General features: G+C 34.6%; 1 protein-coding gene across 2 annotated transcripts in view; it reads left to right on the plus strand.

The window, feature by feature from the left end:
- The window catches only part of LOC144442526 (uncharacterized), a 36,118-nt gene extending 25,870 nt beyond the window's left edge, over nt 1-10,248 (plus strand). For both annotated transcript variants that reach the window (XM_078131893.1, XM_078131892.1), the window contains exons 2-3: nt 2,385-2,537; nt 8,839-10,248. In XM_078131893.1, the coding sequence (XP_077988019.1) occupies nt 2,385-2,537; nt 8,839-8,958 (273 nt within the window). In that variant the 3' untranslated portion in view covers nt 8,959-10,248. The remainder of the gene's footprint in view (nt 1-2,384; nt 2,538-8,838) is intronic.
- The last annotated feature ends 5,430 nt before the right edge of the window (nt 10,249-15,678 follow it).

The raw sequence follows: 15,678 nt of genomic DNA on the forward strand, positions 1-15,678 counted from the left end.
TTTAGATTGAATGTTATTTATAGGAATGTAACGATGTTCACCTACGGATTACTGACATGTATTCATTTCATTTCATGTATAGTTGTACAAAGTTATTTCATACTTACCTAGAACGTGTTTTTTTAGTGTGAAACAAACTTTGGCAATTTTAGATTTGGCGCATAGAAAATCTCTCACAATGTTAATACAATGGAAGTAGTTGACTTGTACCAAGGAAACACTGTCTAGTACTACCAAAATGTTGCCAACATTCTTTCATCGTCTTGAATACCAAAAATCTTACTAACGCTGCTATTTTTTCAGGCACGTCTCAATGGATTAAAATAAAAAAAATAATTCTCTTCATTCTTTGCCATTTTGATGATTAAATGTAGCAAGGTTTGTAAGACCTTTTTTTCAACCAAAACGATAAGATTTAGTAATGTTATGGAAGATATTTGATGAACCAGATAATAAAATATAGCGATGTTAGTAAGATATCTGTAGGTTTAGTTGGTAAAGTCGTGCTTGTCCTGATTTTTAAGCAATTGAATAATTGTCATATCTTGCTGCTTCTTAAAGATTATAAATATGTCTGTTTCTTCGTTATTTTTTTAATTTACATATTTTACCCGTATCTTAAGGATTCTCTAAACATAGTAATATAAGGTGGCAATGTAATAAGAATGTTTATCCAAATGTCTCATTTACAAGAATATCTTGCAGTTTTCCGGCGTCGAGCATTTGTAATCGCTGTAGATTGACGGTTGGGGTGTGAAATTACATAATTTGATAACCACTGGCAGTAGAATGCAATACAAATTAATAATAACATAATCTTTAAAAAAATATTCAGATACAGTTTTCGTCAAAATCAGAGTAAAAGTTTCTGAGAATTCATTCACGAAATAACTTCGCGTTTATATTTTTCGTCAAAAATACACTGTTACGACTTTGATTCTCTACACAGGAAGCCTGGACATCATGACTTTAGAACCGACGGTTGGATTCTAATGTTTTCCATAAATAACTCCCCTTGTTAAGTTTACACTCGCAGGCATTGCGAGTATCGATGTTATTTGGTACTTCGTGTAGTGTAAAACATGATACCGTATTCATGAAAGCCGTCTTCATTGTCAGCCTATCATTGGACAAACTCTATGGCCATCAAAGAGAAAATTTTACGAAAATTCAACAGACAACTCATTAAGTTCAGCTATTCTAAAAACAAACACATTTCTATCTTCTTAATTTTGCCTGTGTATGGTGGTTTTTTAAGGATACAGAAACAAACTCTGGTACACAACAATCATGCTATGATTACTGCTAGAAAACTATGTATCGTATATAGCCATTAATTAAGACACACCGTGGACCAGCTGGTGTTTTATTTTAGTATGAATGCTTTAGGCAAACTAAATTTTCAACATAATAAAGGACTCAAATTGATGCATATATTTTGCTTGTTGTAATTTCAAGTAATTTGATGACGGTTGTGTTGTAAGATTCGCTTTGATGTGTTTTTCCCTAATGTATTTGATCTTTTAAAAACACGAATTTTCAGAAGATATTAATGATATCTCTAAAACTACTTTTAGATATTGCGATTCGCGATGTTATTCAATTGAATGACTGCTCTCGTTTTGGATGTGGGTAACCAGGGTCAAGATGAAATGTTACGTGCAAAAAGAAATTCTACATGTTCTATATATTTATAAGCATTACTGTAAATGATTTTTTTTAGAGATATAATAACCATGTATATATACAGTTACATACTTAAGCTATCATTCGGGTGTAGTTTCTTTTCTGTACAATACACAATTCTCATTGACTGTATTTCTATGTTACATATCTATCATGGGACGTATGTATGTATGTATGTATGTATGTATGTATGTGTGTGTGTGTGTATGTGTGTATGTATGTATATATGTATGTGTGTATGTATGTATGTGTGTGTGTTTATGTATGTATGTATGTATGTATGTATGTATGTATGTATGTATGTATGTATGTATGTGTGTGTGTGTGTATGTATGTATGTATGTATGTATGTATGTATGTAATATGTGTGTGTATGTATGTATGTATGTATGTATGTATGTATGTATGTATATGTGTGTGTGTGTGCGTGCATATTTTGTTTGTTTGTTTACTATCCATTTCTACTTGACAGGTTATTCGTTTTATTTCAACTGTTTTTGTTAATTTATTTGTTAACCTGTCATACTATTCTACTGCTTCACTTCTTCATAACATCTTAATTCGATTGCAATAAATAAAACCTGTTGAATACAATGGTAATTGTTTCTATATATTTCTATTTCATGTTATTATTCAATGCTTTCCTTAGTCTAATAAACAATATATTTTAAGGACAGTTTTCTTATTTTAACTTTCAGATGACATCTACACTGGCCGTAGTTTTTACAGTAATTATATTTAGCGCTGTTCTCCATGTCAACGCAGAATATGAAAGAAGCGTAGATGATCCCTTAACAAGACTGCAAAAATCACTATGTAATTCAAGTCCATATACTGGTATTGTAGCAAAAGTAAGTAAGATATACAATTTATACAATCTTCTTTATAACAGGGTTTTCATATTCTAACGTCAATTTTTTCGTGCATGTTTCATTTTCCTGGAAGTTTTGCAATCCGAGTCCACATATGTATCATGTATCGTTACATAAACAGGAGTAAATAAATCTACAACTTTACAAGTCTATTTATCGTACACATTCTTGTTTATATCATGATTTTTTTATCTTTCAATGTCAGCTTTTCCGCTGACGATTTCATTTGCATTGGAGTTTCTATAGATAGGTCGCGAACCCTAATAGTTTACCAGCATTACTTCCGAATGTCCCTGGCATGATAAGGCGTCTACAATTCAATTCGTTCGATATAAATACAATAATGTCGTCAAGTGTCAAGTCCAAATTATTGATTTTCTTTCTAGCGGTTATACACCAGCTGCTCATTATTTTTCCTACTAAAGTGAAAAAAGGGTCGTTCTATATTTTTATGCCATGCATATATATTTATCACATGTTGTAGAGTCTGTTGATATTAGCACAATGTACTCTGTGTATTATCGCAGTACGGTTAATAGAATTAGGGTACAGACCTATAAAACTAGTCTAATCTGTCTACAGCATGATTAATTATTATCAATCATAATTCATGATTCTGGGTTTGTTATTTTTCTTGGGTCTCCAGAACAATTATAACAATTGAACTATCGACCCCACTACATCATGTTACCTAAGTTGATACGTTTTCAGTGAACAACTATATCAGCAAATGTCAAAAAACAATTGTGCATGTTTTATGTTGGTTTGTTACTTTGTTAATGTGTTTTAGTTATATGTTTTCAAACCGACGGTAGTCTCTGCACCAAAGCCCGTATCTTCCATGTGTCAAAAGTCCCCGATGAGCTAAGTCCTTACACAGGATAACCATTATCAGGTTTCTGTCTCGCAATTATCAGGTGTGATAGAGCTTTGTCTTATAAGTAGCCGCCTTGACGACATAAAACCTAATTTGCCTGATAACGGTGAATGCGTTAGGCAGATGTTCAAGACGATGATAAATATTGAAATCAAAAGTCGTTGACGCTGCCGTCTAGACGAAAGTTCCTAAAGAAATTCTTGTGGAATGTCTGCCAAAATGCAAACTTCAATAAACAGAATAAGCCAGATTTTTGCACCGTGTTCGATTGATGTCGAGTCTGAAGTATTTGTGGATAAATGGACAGAATCGATCGACGATCGAAGGACGAGAAGTGAATATTCAGTAAGGCTATAGCGTTCGTAAAATATATCAAAGTGGGAACTCGGCGAATGTGATGAACTTGTACAATCAGGCGTACGTTACATATCTACTTCACCTTCTGACATCGTCTCAATGCCATTGGTGTATGCCGTTGAGTGGATGCAATTTAAGAACGTGTTAGATAATCGGCAAAGAGTTTTACTTGAAAACATTTTACAACTAAAATGAACACTATATCCCCTTCCCAATTCAACCACACAAGGAGAGATAATACACACTCACGTCACCCTACTACCAACTTTATGTGAGTGATAGGAAAACTTTAATATTTTGGACTGGTGTGTAACCCATGTATATATCCTTTAAATACATACTTCCATACAATCAGAAGAAGTACAAGTCACGAGAAGAAGCTTAGCCTCACATCTCAAAACGATACAAGTCCAGATTGCGTATTTTCGAATAAAGATAATGTGAACATTGGAGTTATGGAAAGAATTCTGAAACAAATAATACGTAACACTGTTTGACTCGTTACTACTCGATAGAAACCTTTTTGTGATATCCATCCTTTGAAAAATGTAACGTGTGTTGTTTTAGTATTTCCATATTTCCACTTCGATGAATCGACAACGTGTCCTGCCTTAGCCTTTACAGGGATTTATAATCACAATTAATTGGCTCAACTTAGATAACGATTTTATGCCTTTACCAATACATTCAAATCCCCCCTATCGCTACACGTGTCATGTTTGATACTTCACTTAAGTAGATATAGATTTTATTGATTAGAAACAGTCAACTCTGACATATAAGTTTCCTATATGTATCAAATAGATCTACAGAACACGTAACATCGACAGTATTTATTTTAAGCAAAGGTTGAATAAAGTAAAGCAAAGGTTGAATTTTTGAAACATGAAACTGCAGTTAGAGTTGGAGTTGGAGTTGGAGATTAGACAATGTGATTAATTAAACATGAACATATAATACACAGGAAACAAACTTATGCCATGATGATTCTGTGAATATTTACCCTTTGCCATTTGCCTCGGGTAAGTTCAAAGCACAATGACAGCTCTGTCAACTACAATTCCATTTGAAAGTTGATATAAAATCATGAGAAATAGTTGCTTAGAAAGTTGCTTCTATTTGGTATGTGTATGTCGTACGAGCGATGGAATGTTCGACATTGTAAACGTTCAGCCTGATACTTTCATACAACACTGTCCAAAATGTTAACACCTCTGTCCAACTGTTATTTCTGTTACGGGTAGGACACCTCTACCCAACCATACTTTTAGCTGAGTAAGACTTAGTAGCATATCTGTTGACTGGCCATCATGATCAGTAATTCCGGTCAAGAACCAATGATGAGTGAACAAGGCAGAGACTGGAAATTCATCTTCAAATGGCAATCTCTGCGTGACCTTTACCATGGCGGATGGGCTTATTTACATTACATTTGTTAATACGGTTCTAGCTTACTTATCGTAGAACGTGACACTAGTATATCGCACTAAGCCGCGTAAGGTTTAAACATGCCACACAGTATATCTTCAAAGCCTGTAGTTAATTAGTATTAGAGATGTGTCAGTCAGTCAGTCCAACAACTCACACTGTAAACACTGTCTGCTTTCAAATATACACTCTTTGTTAAGTGCCAACTACTTTGAATCTTCTAAGTATCCCAGTTCATATTTCGTGTGAATGTTAATATATAACAGTTGTTGGCATTTAATCACTGAATTATAACTAAGTGTGCTGAGGAAATTACTGAGTCTATGCTTATTTGTCAATTTTTATATTAATTTTCAGTAATTTCAGTAAATATCAGTGGTATTGATATATCAGGAAATGTGTCGTGATCATGACTTAACTAAAAGCTAGAGAGCAAATGTCATGTTTATTATGAACCATGCAGACACACAGACCGGATGTTAAATAATTGTCGTCTATTCATTTTGTAAGATTGACATAGTCTTAAATTTATAATCGATATTGTCTAAACATAAACGTAATAATAATGACACAGGTGCATATGTATAGCATCAAATCTTTGATAGTACTCCGTTGCCTTGAATTGTAATGCCAGATGGCCGATTGTCAAAGCCTTTAATTTAAATTCTTGCTATTGAAACAAGGATACTTGAACCAAAGATACTTGAACATGGGAATTTAGTTGACTAAACAAAACTGAAACGTCAACTGTAGACTCATGGCTTGGTTACTCCCTTTCACTCATTTTGCATCTCTGTCTCTGTCTATGTCTGTCTGTCTGTCTGTCTGTCTGTCTGTCTGTCTGTCTGTCTGTTTGTATCTGCCGCCCCCCAACTCTCCCGCCTTCACGGTGTTCCTCTCCATCTTTCTTTCACACTTCTTTTTCTCTGCATTGTCTCTGTAACCCTGTCTATCTGGATCTAGATTCTTTCCCTGTCTCTATCTCTTCGCTATGTCTTTCTGTCTCTACAATTCTCGCTTTTCTCTCTCTCGCCATCCGCCATTGATAGTTGCTTTCCGCTCATTATCTCTTTGTCAGCCCCTTCCTCCCTCTACTCTGACTCTCTTGTATGTTTTTCAATATCTCACCACATCACCAATTAACAATTGCTCTATTTCTCACCCCACAAATCCCTTCCCTCAGATCATATATGCACTTGGTCCACACATACATCACCAGCTAGCTGTTACCTTATATACCTGAAGCCATATCGGAAACCCTTAACTACTAAAGCATTACAAGCTCGCCTTATATCCTATTTGAGTAAATCAAATAAACCAAGATGAACACCTTCAGGAATATGTCGACTCTGTAAGTTGATATACCCTAAAGACATCACAATGGTTGTTATGAGAACAAATTTGTGGCAACGGAAATCCTGCACCGACCGTCACTGATAATAGGATCATTGCCTTCCGCTGCAACATTTCATCAAATAAATTGTATCCGCTCGTTTCCTATTTAGATTGTCTATTTCCATGCCAGTCTTGTTTTAGCATTTTTCGCATTGGGTATGGTCTTTCAAGTTCGAAAGAGTCAGCAACTGTATTAGAATACACCCTGACTCACCATTTCTGTGTGTTTGTTTTTCAAATTATTCAATGACTTGTGTGTCTAAAACCTATAGTTTGAGGTATGACTAAGACAAAAACAACAATAACAACACACACATGAAGTTACACACATAAAGTTATCATGTACTCACATACACGTACACACCACTGGTAGACAGACAGACAGACAGACAGACAGATATGTAGGCGGCGCGTACGTACACACACACACACACACACACACACACACACCGTTAGAATGTCCACAAGCAACGAACCTCCACTGTTAGCAATCACTACACTGGAGTATTTGGTATTTTTTTGTATTATGTGTGTTCTACCAAGCCCTGGGCAACCCAGTGGGAGAATGCTGCTTTCTTCAAACTACTATCCTTGCATTTTCCCACTAAATTGTAATTTTCGTACAAAATACCTTAATATAGACATTTTATTATGAATAATAGAATGGGCGTATGGCGCTGCCTGATTTTGGAAATATGCTTTATTTCTTAGGGTCTAGTTTGTTACAAGATGTAGGGAATGTTTTAATGGTCAATGAATTATAGCATTTACGAGAAATCTAAATCTATCGACATGATGGCGCCGTATGTCTGACTACTTTAACTACGAGTTGGGATTGTTTTCTCTTATTACGATCGCAAATAAGAAGGCCATGGTAGTCCATCTTTCGGGAGCTGTCATGATCAGTTACTACAATGTACTGGCATAAATACTCACTGAGATTTTAAGTTTATCACAGTCACTAAAGTGAACAGTAGAAATTTGTGAAGTAATACCTACCATGTTTGAAATTTCTACATTGAACAATAATCCGGAGAGATTCCTCATCATAAGATTAAATGCTTTTCAACAGCCATACACAGGATTGAATATAATTTAGCGATTTCTTTGACAATACTGGCAAGCACAAATAAGTGAAAGTATGTGTGGCAAAGGGGAATCAAACTCAACATATTGTAGACCATTACAGACTTAGTATACAATCAACACAGTCATATTGATTTTGGTTCCGCACCAAAATGTGATCACGATTTCAACTTGTTGCGGTACTACTTATGGATACATGTCGGATATGTATTGGTATTTTAAGGTTTTTTTAATTACTGTAATGTTGGGTGTCCGGTTGACAAAAATAATACCCCAGTTACAGCCAGTGCAGGTTTAAAAGTTGAATAGCTGTTCCGACTAGTTCAATTTACCTACAGTTAAATAGAACAGAATGTTAAATGCACAGCGTTAGCTCGTATCTCGCAGATAAATCACGAATTGAAAAAAATGATTAATTATAATTTGAAAACTTGAAAGTCGTGCCATGTTTGTCATTTTCATGATATTCGATTTGAAATAATATGTGCAGTGCTGGTAAATAAAGTTTTAATTTGTAATATCTTCAAGCTAACAGCAGTTATCAATTAACACATTTGACTAAATGGTTTAGTCTGTTGTTCACTATTGTTGTTATAATTTGCCAAAAAGCGACAATGTATACAGCGTGTCATCCATTCTTATCAACATTAGTGAAATTCAATGATAGCACAGACAATATCATCTTACTTACAATTCCTTTCTCCTCATGTGTGACGTCATATGTAGTAATGGATATCCTTGGATAGGATATTCCTTCCCCGTTTATGCATTCTTTTGACAACGTTTCATCCATTTCTTTTAAAATATATTTCTGATTCTCAATTTTCATTCCTAACTCCCCCGCCCTTTCGTGGCTATATCTGTATAATGTTTGAATAAACTAAACATGATTTCTGAAAAAGTTAGGCATTAATATAGATTCTCAGCTTTGATGTTTGAATATGTTAGACTTTCATTACATTTTTGCATTTAGAATATATCATTGCTCTTAAGCTTATTGAAGATTTATTTTAAAAACGCACCAAAAAATGTGACTTTGTGTGATGTATATTTGTAACATATTTGCGCCCAAGTGTCTGAATGATGGCGGCACAACTATAGGTTTGCTAATTTTGCTGTTAATGTTATTTTTTTCAGAGCCCAGGGAAGATAGGATCTGTCGGACATACGTACAAGAGCACAGGACTTATGTTTGGCAAACGATCTGGGAAAGCGCCTAGTTGGTTACACAAGATAATGATGGAGACAATCTGCTGACCTCCTGCCTATACCACTCACTCGACGGATGCGTATCGTGAAATACCATGATGAACGCACAAATAAACCCTCTTAAAACAATTCTCTATTATCTTTTTATGAATGACGATTATTGTATCCATTCATTTTTGAATAGGTGACAATGGCTTCAACGTTGCAGTGACATCCAATCACATTAATTAGAATTATGATTTTCTGAAATGTCATATTTCTTTCGCCTTTAAATGAGACGTATTACAACATAATTTGTGTGCCAACTTCACTATTTGGACGAAGGTTTAGAACACCGACACTTAGAATCAGTATGTGATGATTATTTTATTCTTAATAGACCAGATACAATACTCATTTAATAACAAAGATTAGGTACATATATTTGGAGATGATATTTTGAGCGCAGAGATTACATAAACATATCACCTCGTAACATATGCGAGAAAATGTGTTGCCAAGTTATTTGTCAATTATTACCTTGGTAAATCTTTGATTTAAATTCTCAGAGATACTTATCATTGAATCTATGGAAATTCCTTTTGTAGTCTTACAACTCATCGATATATACCTTTACTGGTAATGCTTTTTAAAACAGCATAGTTAGTTTAATAAGTTACATGTAGACTTAAAACCACAATGGAAGGCAACTTATCCAATCTTTCAACAACGGGAATTATGTTGCCTAAATAAAAGCAAACATTTGGTTTTCTTCTTCATGTATTTCTTATCTTGTGTTGTTTTTGTCAGTTGTAAACAATCGCATTACTATCACGTGATATCATATCATAATATTAAAAATTCTTGTGATATTTTCCTTGGCCATGTACAGAGTATGTAATTCTGAAAAGACAAATATCGATTTATCTGCAGCATAAAGATATGTATTTGAAATTAGATGTTCGTCGTTTTTGTTTGTTAGCTTCTCCGTAGAGTTCAAGTTAAGGGAAACAAATATCTGTTATACGTTTAGCTCTGGCTGTTAAAATGCACAGCCTTGTATCCTATCTTCTATGATAAAGAAGAAAAATTCTCCCACTCTCTTAGTATCCTCTTATGTATAGGGTACAAAATAATTTGAGACGTTAGCAAGCGTTGTCATGGTGATGGTATACATTGAAAGACTAATCATGTATTTACATACCTATAATTAAAGTATACACATATAGATAATTGTACCGATTTTGATTTCAAAGAATTTGAAAGTGTCATGCATTTGGAGAAAACATATGATAACCCTAAAGAGCAAAATGTTAAATTTAACTACTGATATATTGCCATGACTGACTTTAGGTTTGGCTATGATTTAAATTAGACTTTGTACAAATAAAGTTAAATGAATTTTATTCCTTTGTTTCCTGTATGGTTCCTTGTGTCAATCCAAGTAGTGGCATTTCTGCAGTGCTAATTTCTTGAATAATTCGTTTTGAGCCACGATGTGGTCTATAAATATTGTAGGCGAAAACACCAGCTTAGTAATTCCATGTATTAAATTCAATAACTTTATTTATCCCAATGAGCAATTCGATGCCTTTGTTTTACGAACATACAGACGGAAATAATTCAAGTTCGTCATATTAAAAACATGTCTTTTGAAACACCAACTAGCAAAATGTATATATATATATATATATATATATATATATATATATATATATATATATATATATATATATATATATATATATATATATATATATATATATATATATATATATATACTTCGGCCAAGGAATAAGGGTCGTTACTCGGAGTTTCAGACTAAACTATTCCTACATGGGTTTACTACTATTGTTGGCGAGGTAGTATTTATTTTCGTGATGGAATTTGGAGACAAGCTCTGTTTTTTGTACAAAAGTATACTCTTTCGAGTAGTATGCTCATTCTAAAATTGGGAATCTGAAGGAAAGGAAACAACCATACAACATTAAGTGGGATATCCAAATGCCACCGCGAAAATAAATACTACCCCGCCATCTCTAGAAGTAAGCCCTGTAAGGAATAGTCTAGTCCGACCATCTTGTTATGCAATGAATACACAGTCATACATACAGACCTTGACAATCTTAATTTAACAGTCACCTGAGCGTGATAATCGGAGGATGAAGTAAATGGTTTACAAAAGTTGGGACTAGCTTTGGTAATTTACCACCTTTCTTTAATACTACTACGATATCCTTCCATCATAGTACACTGTTTACTACTACTACGATGTCCTTCCATCATAGTACACTGTTTACTACTACTACTACGATGTCCTTCCATCATAATACACTGTTTAGTACTACTACGATGTCCTTCCATCATAGTACACTGTTTACTACTACTACGATGTCCTTCCATCATAATACACTGTTTAGTACTACTACGATGTCCTTCCATCATAGTACACTGTTTACTACTACTATGATATCCTTCCATCATACTACACTGTTTACTACTACTACGATATCCTTCCATCATAGTACACTGTTTACTACTACTACGATATCCTTCCATCATAGTACACTGTTTACTACTACTACGATATCCTTCCATCATAGTACACTGTTTACTACTACTACGATGTCCTTCCATCATAATACACTGTTTACTACTACTACGACGTCCTTCCATCATAGTACACTGTTTAATACTACTACGATGTCCTTCCATCATAGTACACTGTTTACTACTACTACGATATCCTTCCATCATAGTACACTGTTTACTACTACTACGATATCCTTCCATCATAGTACACTGTTTACTACTACTACGATATCCTTCCATCATAGTACACTGTTTACTACTACTACGATGTCCTTCCATCATAGTACACTGTTTACTACTACTACTACTACTACTACGATATCCTTCCATCATAGTACACTGTTTACTACTACTACGATATCCTTCCATCATAGTACACTGTTTACTACTACTACGATATCCTTCCATCATAGTACACTGTTTACTACTACTACGATATCCTTCAATCATAGTACACTGTTTAGTACTACTACGATATCCTTCCATCATAGTACACTGTTTAATACTACTACGATGTCCTTCCATCATAGTACACTGTTTAATACTACTACGATGTCCTTCCATCATAGTACACTGTTTACTACTACTACGTTATCCTTCCATCATACTACACTGTTTAATACTACTACGATATCCTTCCATCATAGTACACTTTTTAATACTACTACGATGTCCTTCAATCATAGTACACTGTTTAATACTACTACTATATCCTTCCATCATAGTACACTGTTTAATACTACTACGATGTCCTTCCATCATAGTACACTGTTTAATACTACTACGATATCCTTCCATCATAGTACACTGTTTAATACTACTATGATGTCCTTCCATCATAGTACACTGTTTAATACTACTACTACGATGTCCTTCCATCATAGTACACTGTTTACTACTACTACGATATTCTTCCATCATAGTACACTGTTTAATACTACTACGATATCCTTCTATCATAGTACACTGTTTATTACTACTACGATGTCCTTCCATCATAGTACACTGTTTACTACTACTACGCTATCCTTCCATCATAGTACACTGTTTACTACTACTACGATATCCTTCCATCATAGTACACTGTTTAATACTACTACGATGTCCTTCCATCATAATACACTGTTTACTACTACTACGATGTCGTTCCATCATAGTACACTGTTTAATACTACTACGATGTCCTTCCATCATAATACACTGTTTACTACTACTACGCTATCCTTCCATCATAGTACACTGTTTACTACTACTACGCTATCCTTCCATCATAGTACACTGTTTACTACTACTACGATATCCTTCCATCATAGTACACTGTTTACTACTACTACGATGTCGTTCCATCATAGTACACTGTTTACTACTACTACGATATCCTTCCATCATAGTACACTGTTTACTACTACTACGATATCCTTCCATCATAGTACACTGTTTACTACTACTACGATGTCGTTCCATCATAGTACACTGTTTACTACTACTACGATATCCTTCCATCATAGTACACTGTTTACTACTACTACGACGTCCTTCCATCATAGTACACTGTTTACTACTACTACGATATCCTTCCATCATAATACACTGTTTACTACTACTACGATGTCGTTCCATCATAGTACACTGTTTACTACTACTACGATATCCTTCCATCATAGTACACTGTTTACTACTACTATGATGTCCTTCCATCATACTACACTGTTTACTACTACTACGATATCCTTCCATCATACTACACTGTTTACTACTACTACGATATCCTTCCATCATAGTACACTGTTTACTACTACTACGATGTCCTTCCATCATACTACACTGTTTACTACTACTACGATATCCTTCCATCATACTACACTGTTTACTACTACTACGATATCCTTCCATCATACTACACTGTTTACTACTACTACGATGTCCTTCCATTACAGTACACTGTTTACTACTACTACGATGTCGTTCCATCATAGTACACTGTTTAATACTACTACGATATCCTTCCATCATAGTACACTGTTTACTACTACTACGATATCGTTCCATCATACTACACTGTTTACTACTACTACGATATCCTTCCATTACAGTACACTGTTTACTACTACTACGATATCCTTCCATCATAGTACACTGTTTACTACTACTACGATATCCTTCCATCATACTACACTGTTTACTACTACTACGCTATCCTTCCATTACAGTACACTGTTTACTACTACTACGATATCCTTCCATCATACTACACTGTTTACTACTACTACGCTATCCTTCCATTACAGTACACTGTTTACTACTACTACGATATCCTTCCATCATAGTACACTGTTTACTACTACTACGATATCCTTCCATCATAGTACACTGTTTACTACTACTACGATATCCTTCCATCATACTACACTGTTTACTACTACTACGCTATCCTTCCATTACAGTACACTGTTTAATACAACTACGATATCCTTCCATCATAGTACACTGTTTACTACTACTACGATATCCTTCCATCATAGTACACTGTTTACTACTACTACGATATCCTTCCATCATAGTACACTGTTTACTACTACTACTACGATGTCCTTCCATCATAGTACACTGTTTACTACTACTACGATATCCTTCCATCATAGTACACTGTTTACTACTACTACTACGATGTCCTTCCATCATAGTACACTGTTTACTACTACTACGATATCCTTCCATCATAGTACACTGTTTACTACTACTACGATATCCTTCCATCATAGTACACTGTTTACTACTACTACGATATCCTTCCATCATAGTACACTGTTTACTACTACTACGATATCCTTCCATCATAGTACACTGTTTAATACTACTACGATATCCTTCCATCATAGTACACTGTTTACTACTACTACGATGTCCTTCCATCATAGTACACTGTTTACTACTACTACGATATCCTTCCATCATAGTACACTGTTTACTACTACTACGATATCCTTACATCATAGTACACTGTTTACTACTACTACGATATCCTTCCATCATAGTACACTGTTTACTACTACTACGATATCCTTACATCATAGTACACTGTTTAATACTACTACGATATCCTTCCATCATAGTACACTGTTTACTACTACTACGATATCCTTCCATCATAGTACACTGTTTAATACTACTACGCTATCCTTCCATCATAGTACACTGTTTAATACTACTACGCTATCCTTCCATCATAGTACACTGTTTACTACTACTACGATATCCTTCCATCATAGTACACTGTTTAATACTACTACGATGTCCTTCTATCATAGTACACTGTTTACTACTACTACTACTACTACGCTATCCTTCCATCATAGTACACTGTTTAATACTACTACGACGTCCTTCCATCATAGTACACTGTTTACTACTACTACGATGTCCTTCCATCATAGTACACTGTTTAATACTACTATGATATCCTTCCATCATAGTACGCTGTTTAATACTACTACGATATCCTTCCATCATAGTACACTGTTTACTACTACTACGATATCCTTCCATCATAGTACACTGTTTAATACTACTACGCTATCCTTCCATCATAGTACACTGTTTAATACTACTACGCTATCCTTCCATCATAGTACACTGTTTACTACTACTACTACGATATCCTTACATCATAGTACACTGTTTAATACTACTACGCTATCCTTCCATCATAGTACACTGTTTACTACTACTACGATATCCTTCCATCATAGTACACTGTTTAATACTACTACTACGATATCCTTACATCATAGTACACTGTTTACTACTACTACTACGATATCCTTACATCATAGTACACTGTTTAATACTACTACTACGATATCCTTACATCATAGTACACTGTTTACTACTACTACGATGTCCTTCCATCATAGTACACTGTTTAATACTACTACGATGTCCTTCCATCATAGTACACTGTTTACTACTACTACGATATCCTTCCATCATAGTACACTGTTTATTACTACTACGTCCTTCCATCATAGTACACTGTTTACTACTACTACGATATCCTTCCATCATAGTACACTGTTTACTACTACTACGATGTCGTTCCATCATAGTACACTGTTTACTACTACTACGATATCCTTCCATCATAGTACAATGTTTAATACTACTACTACGATGTCCTTCCATCATAGTACACTGTTT

This window comes from Glandiceps talaboti, chromosome 11, assembly GCF_964340395.1.
Source record: "Glandiceps talaboti chromosome 11, keGlaTala1.1, whole genome shotgun sequence".
In the NCBI taxonomy this organism is placed as follows: domain Eukaryota; kingdom Metazoa; phylum Hemichordata; class Enteropneusta; family Spengelidae; genus Glandiceps; species Glandiceps talaboti.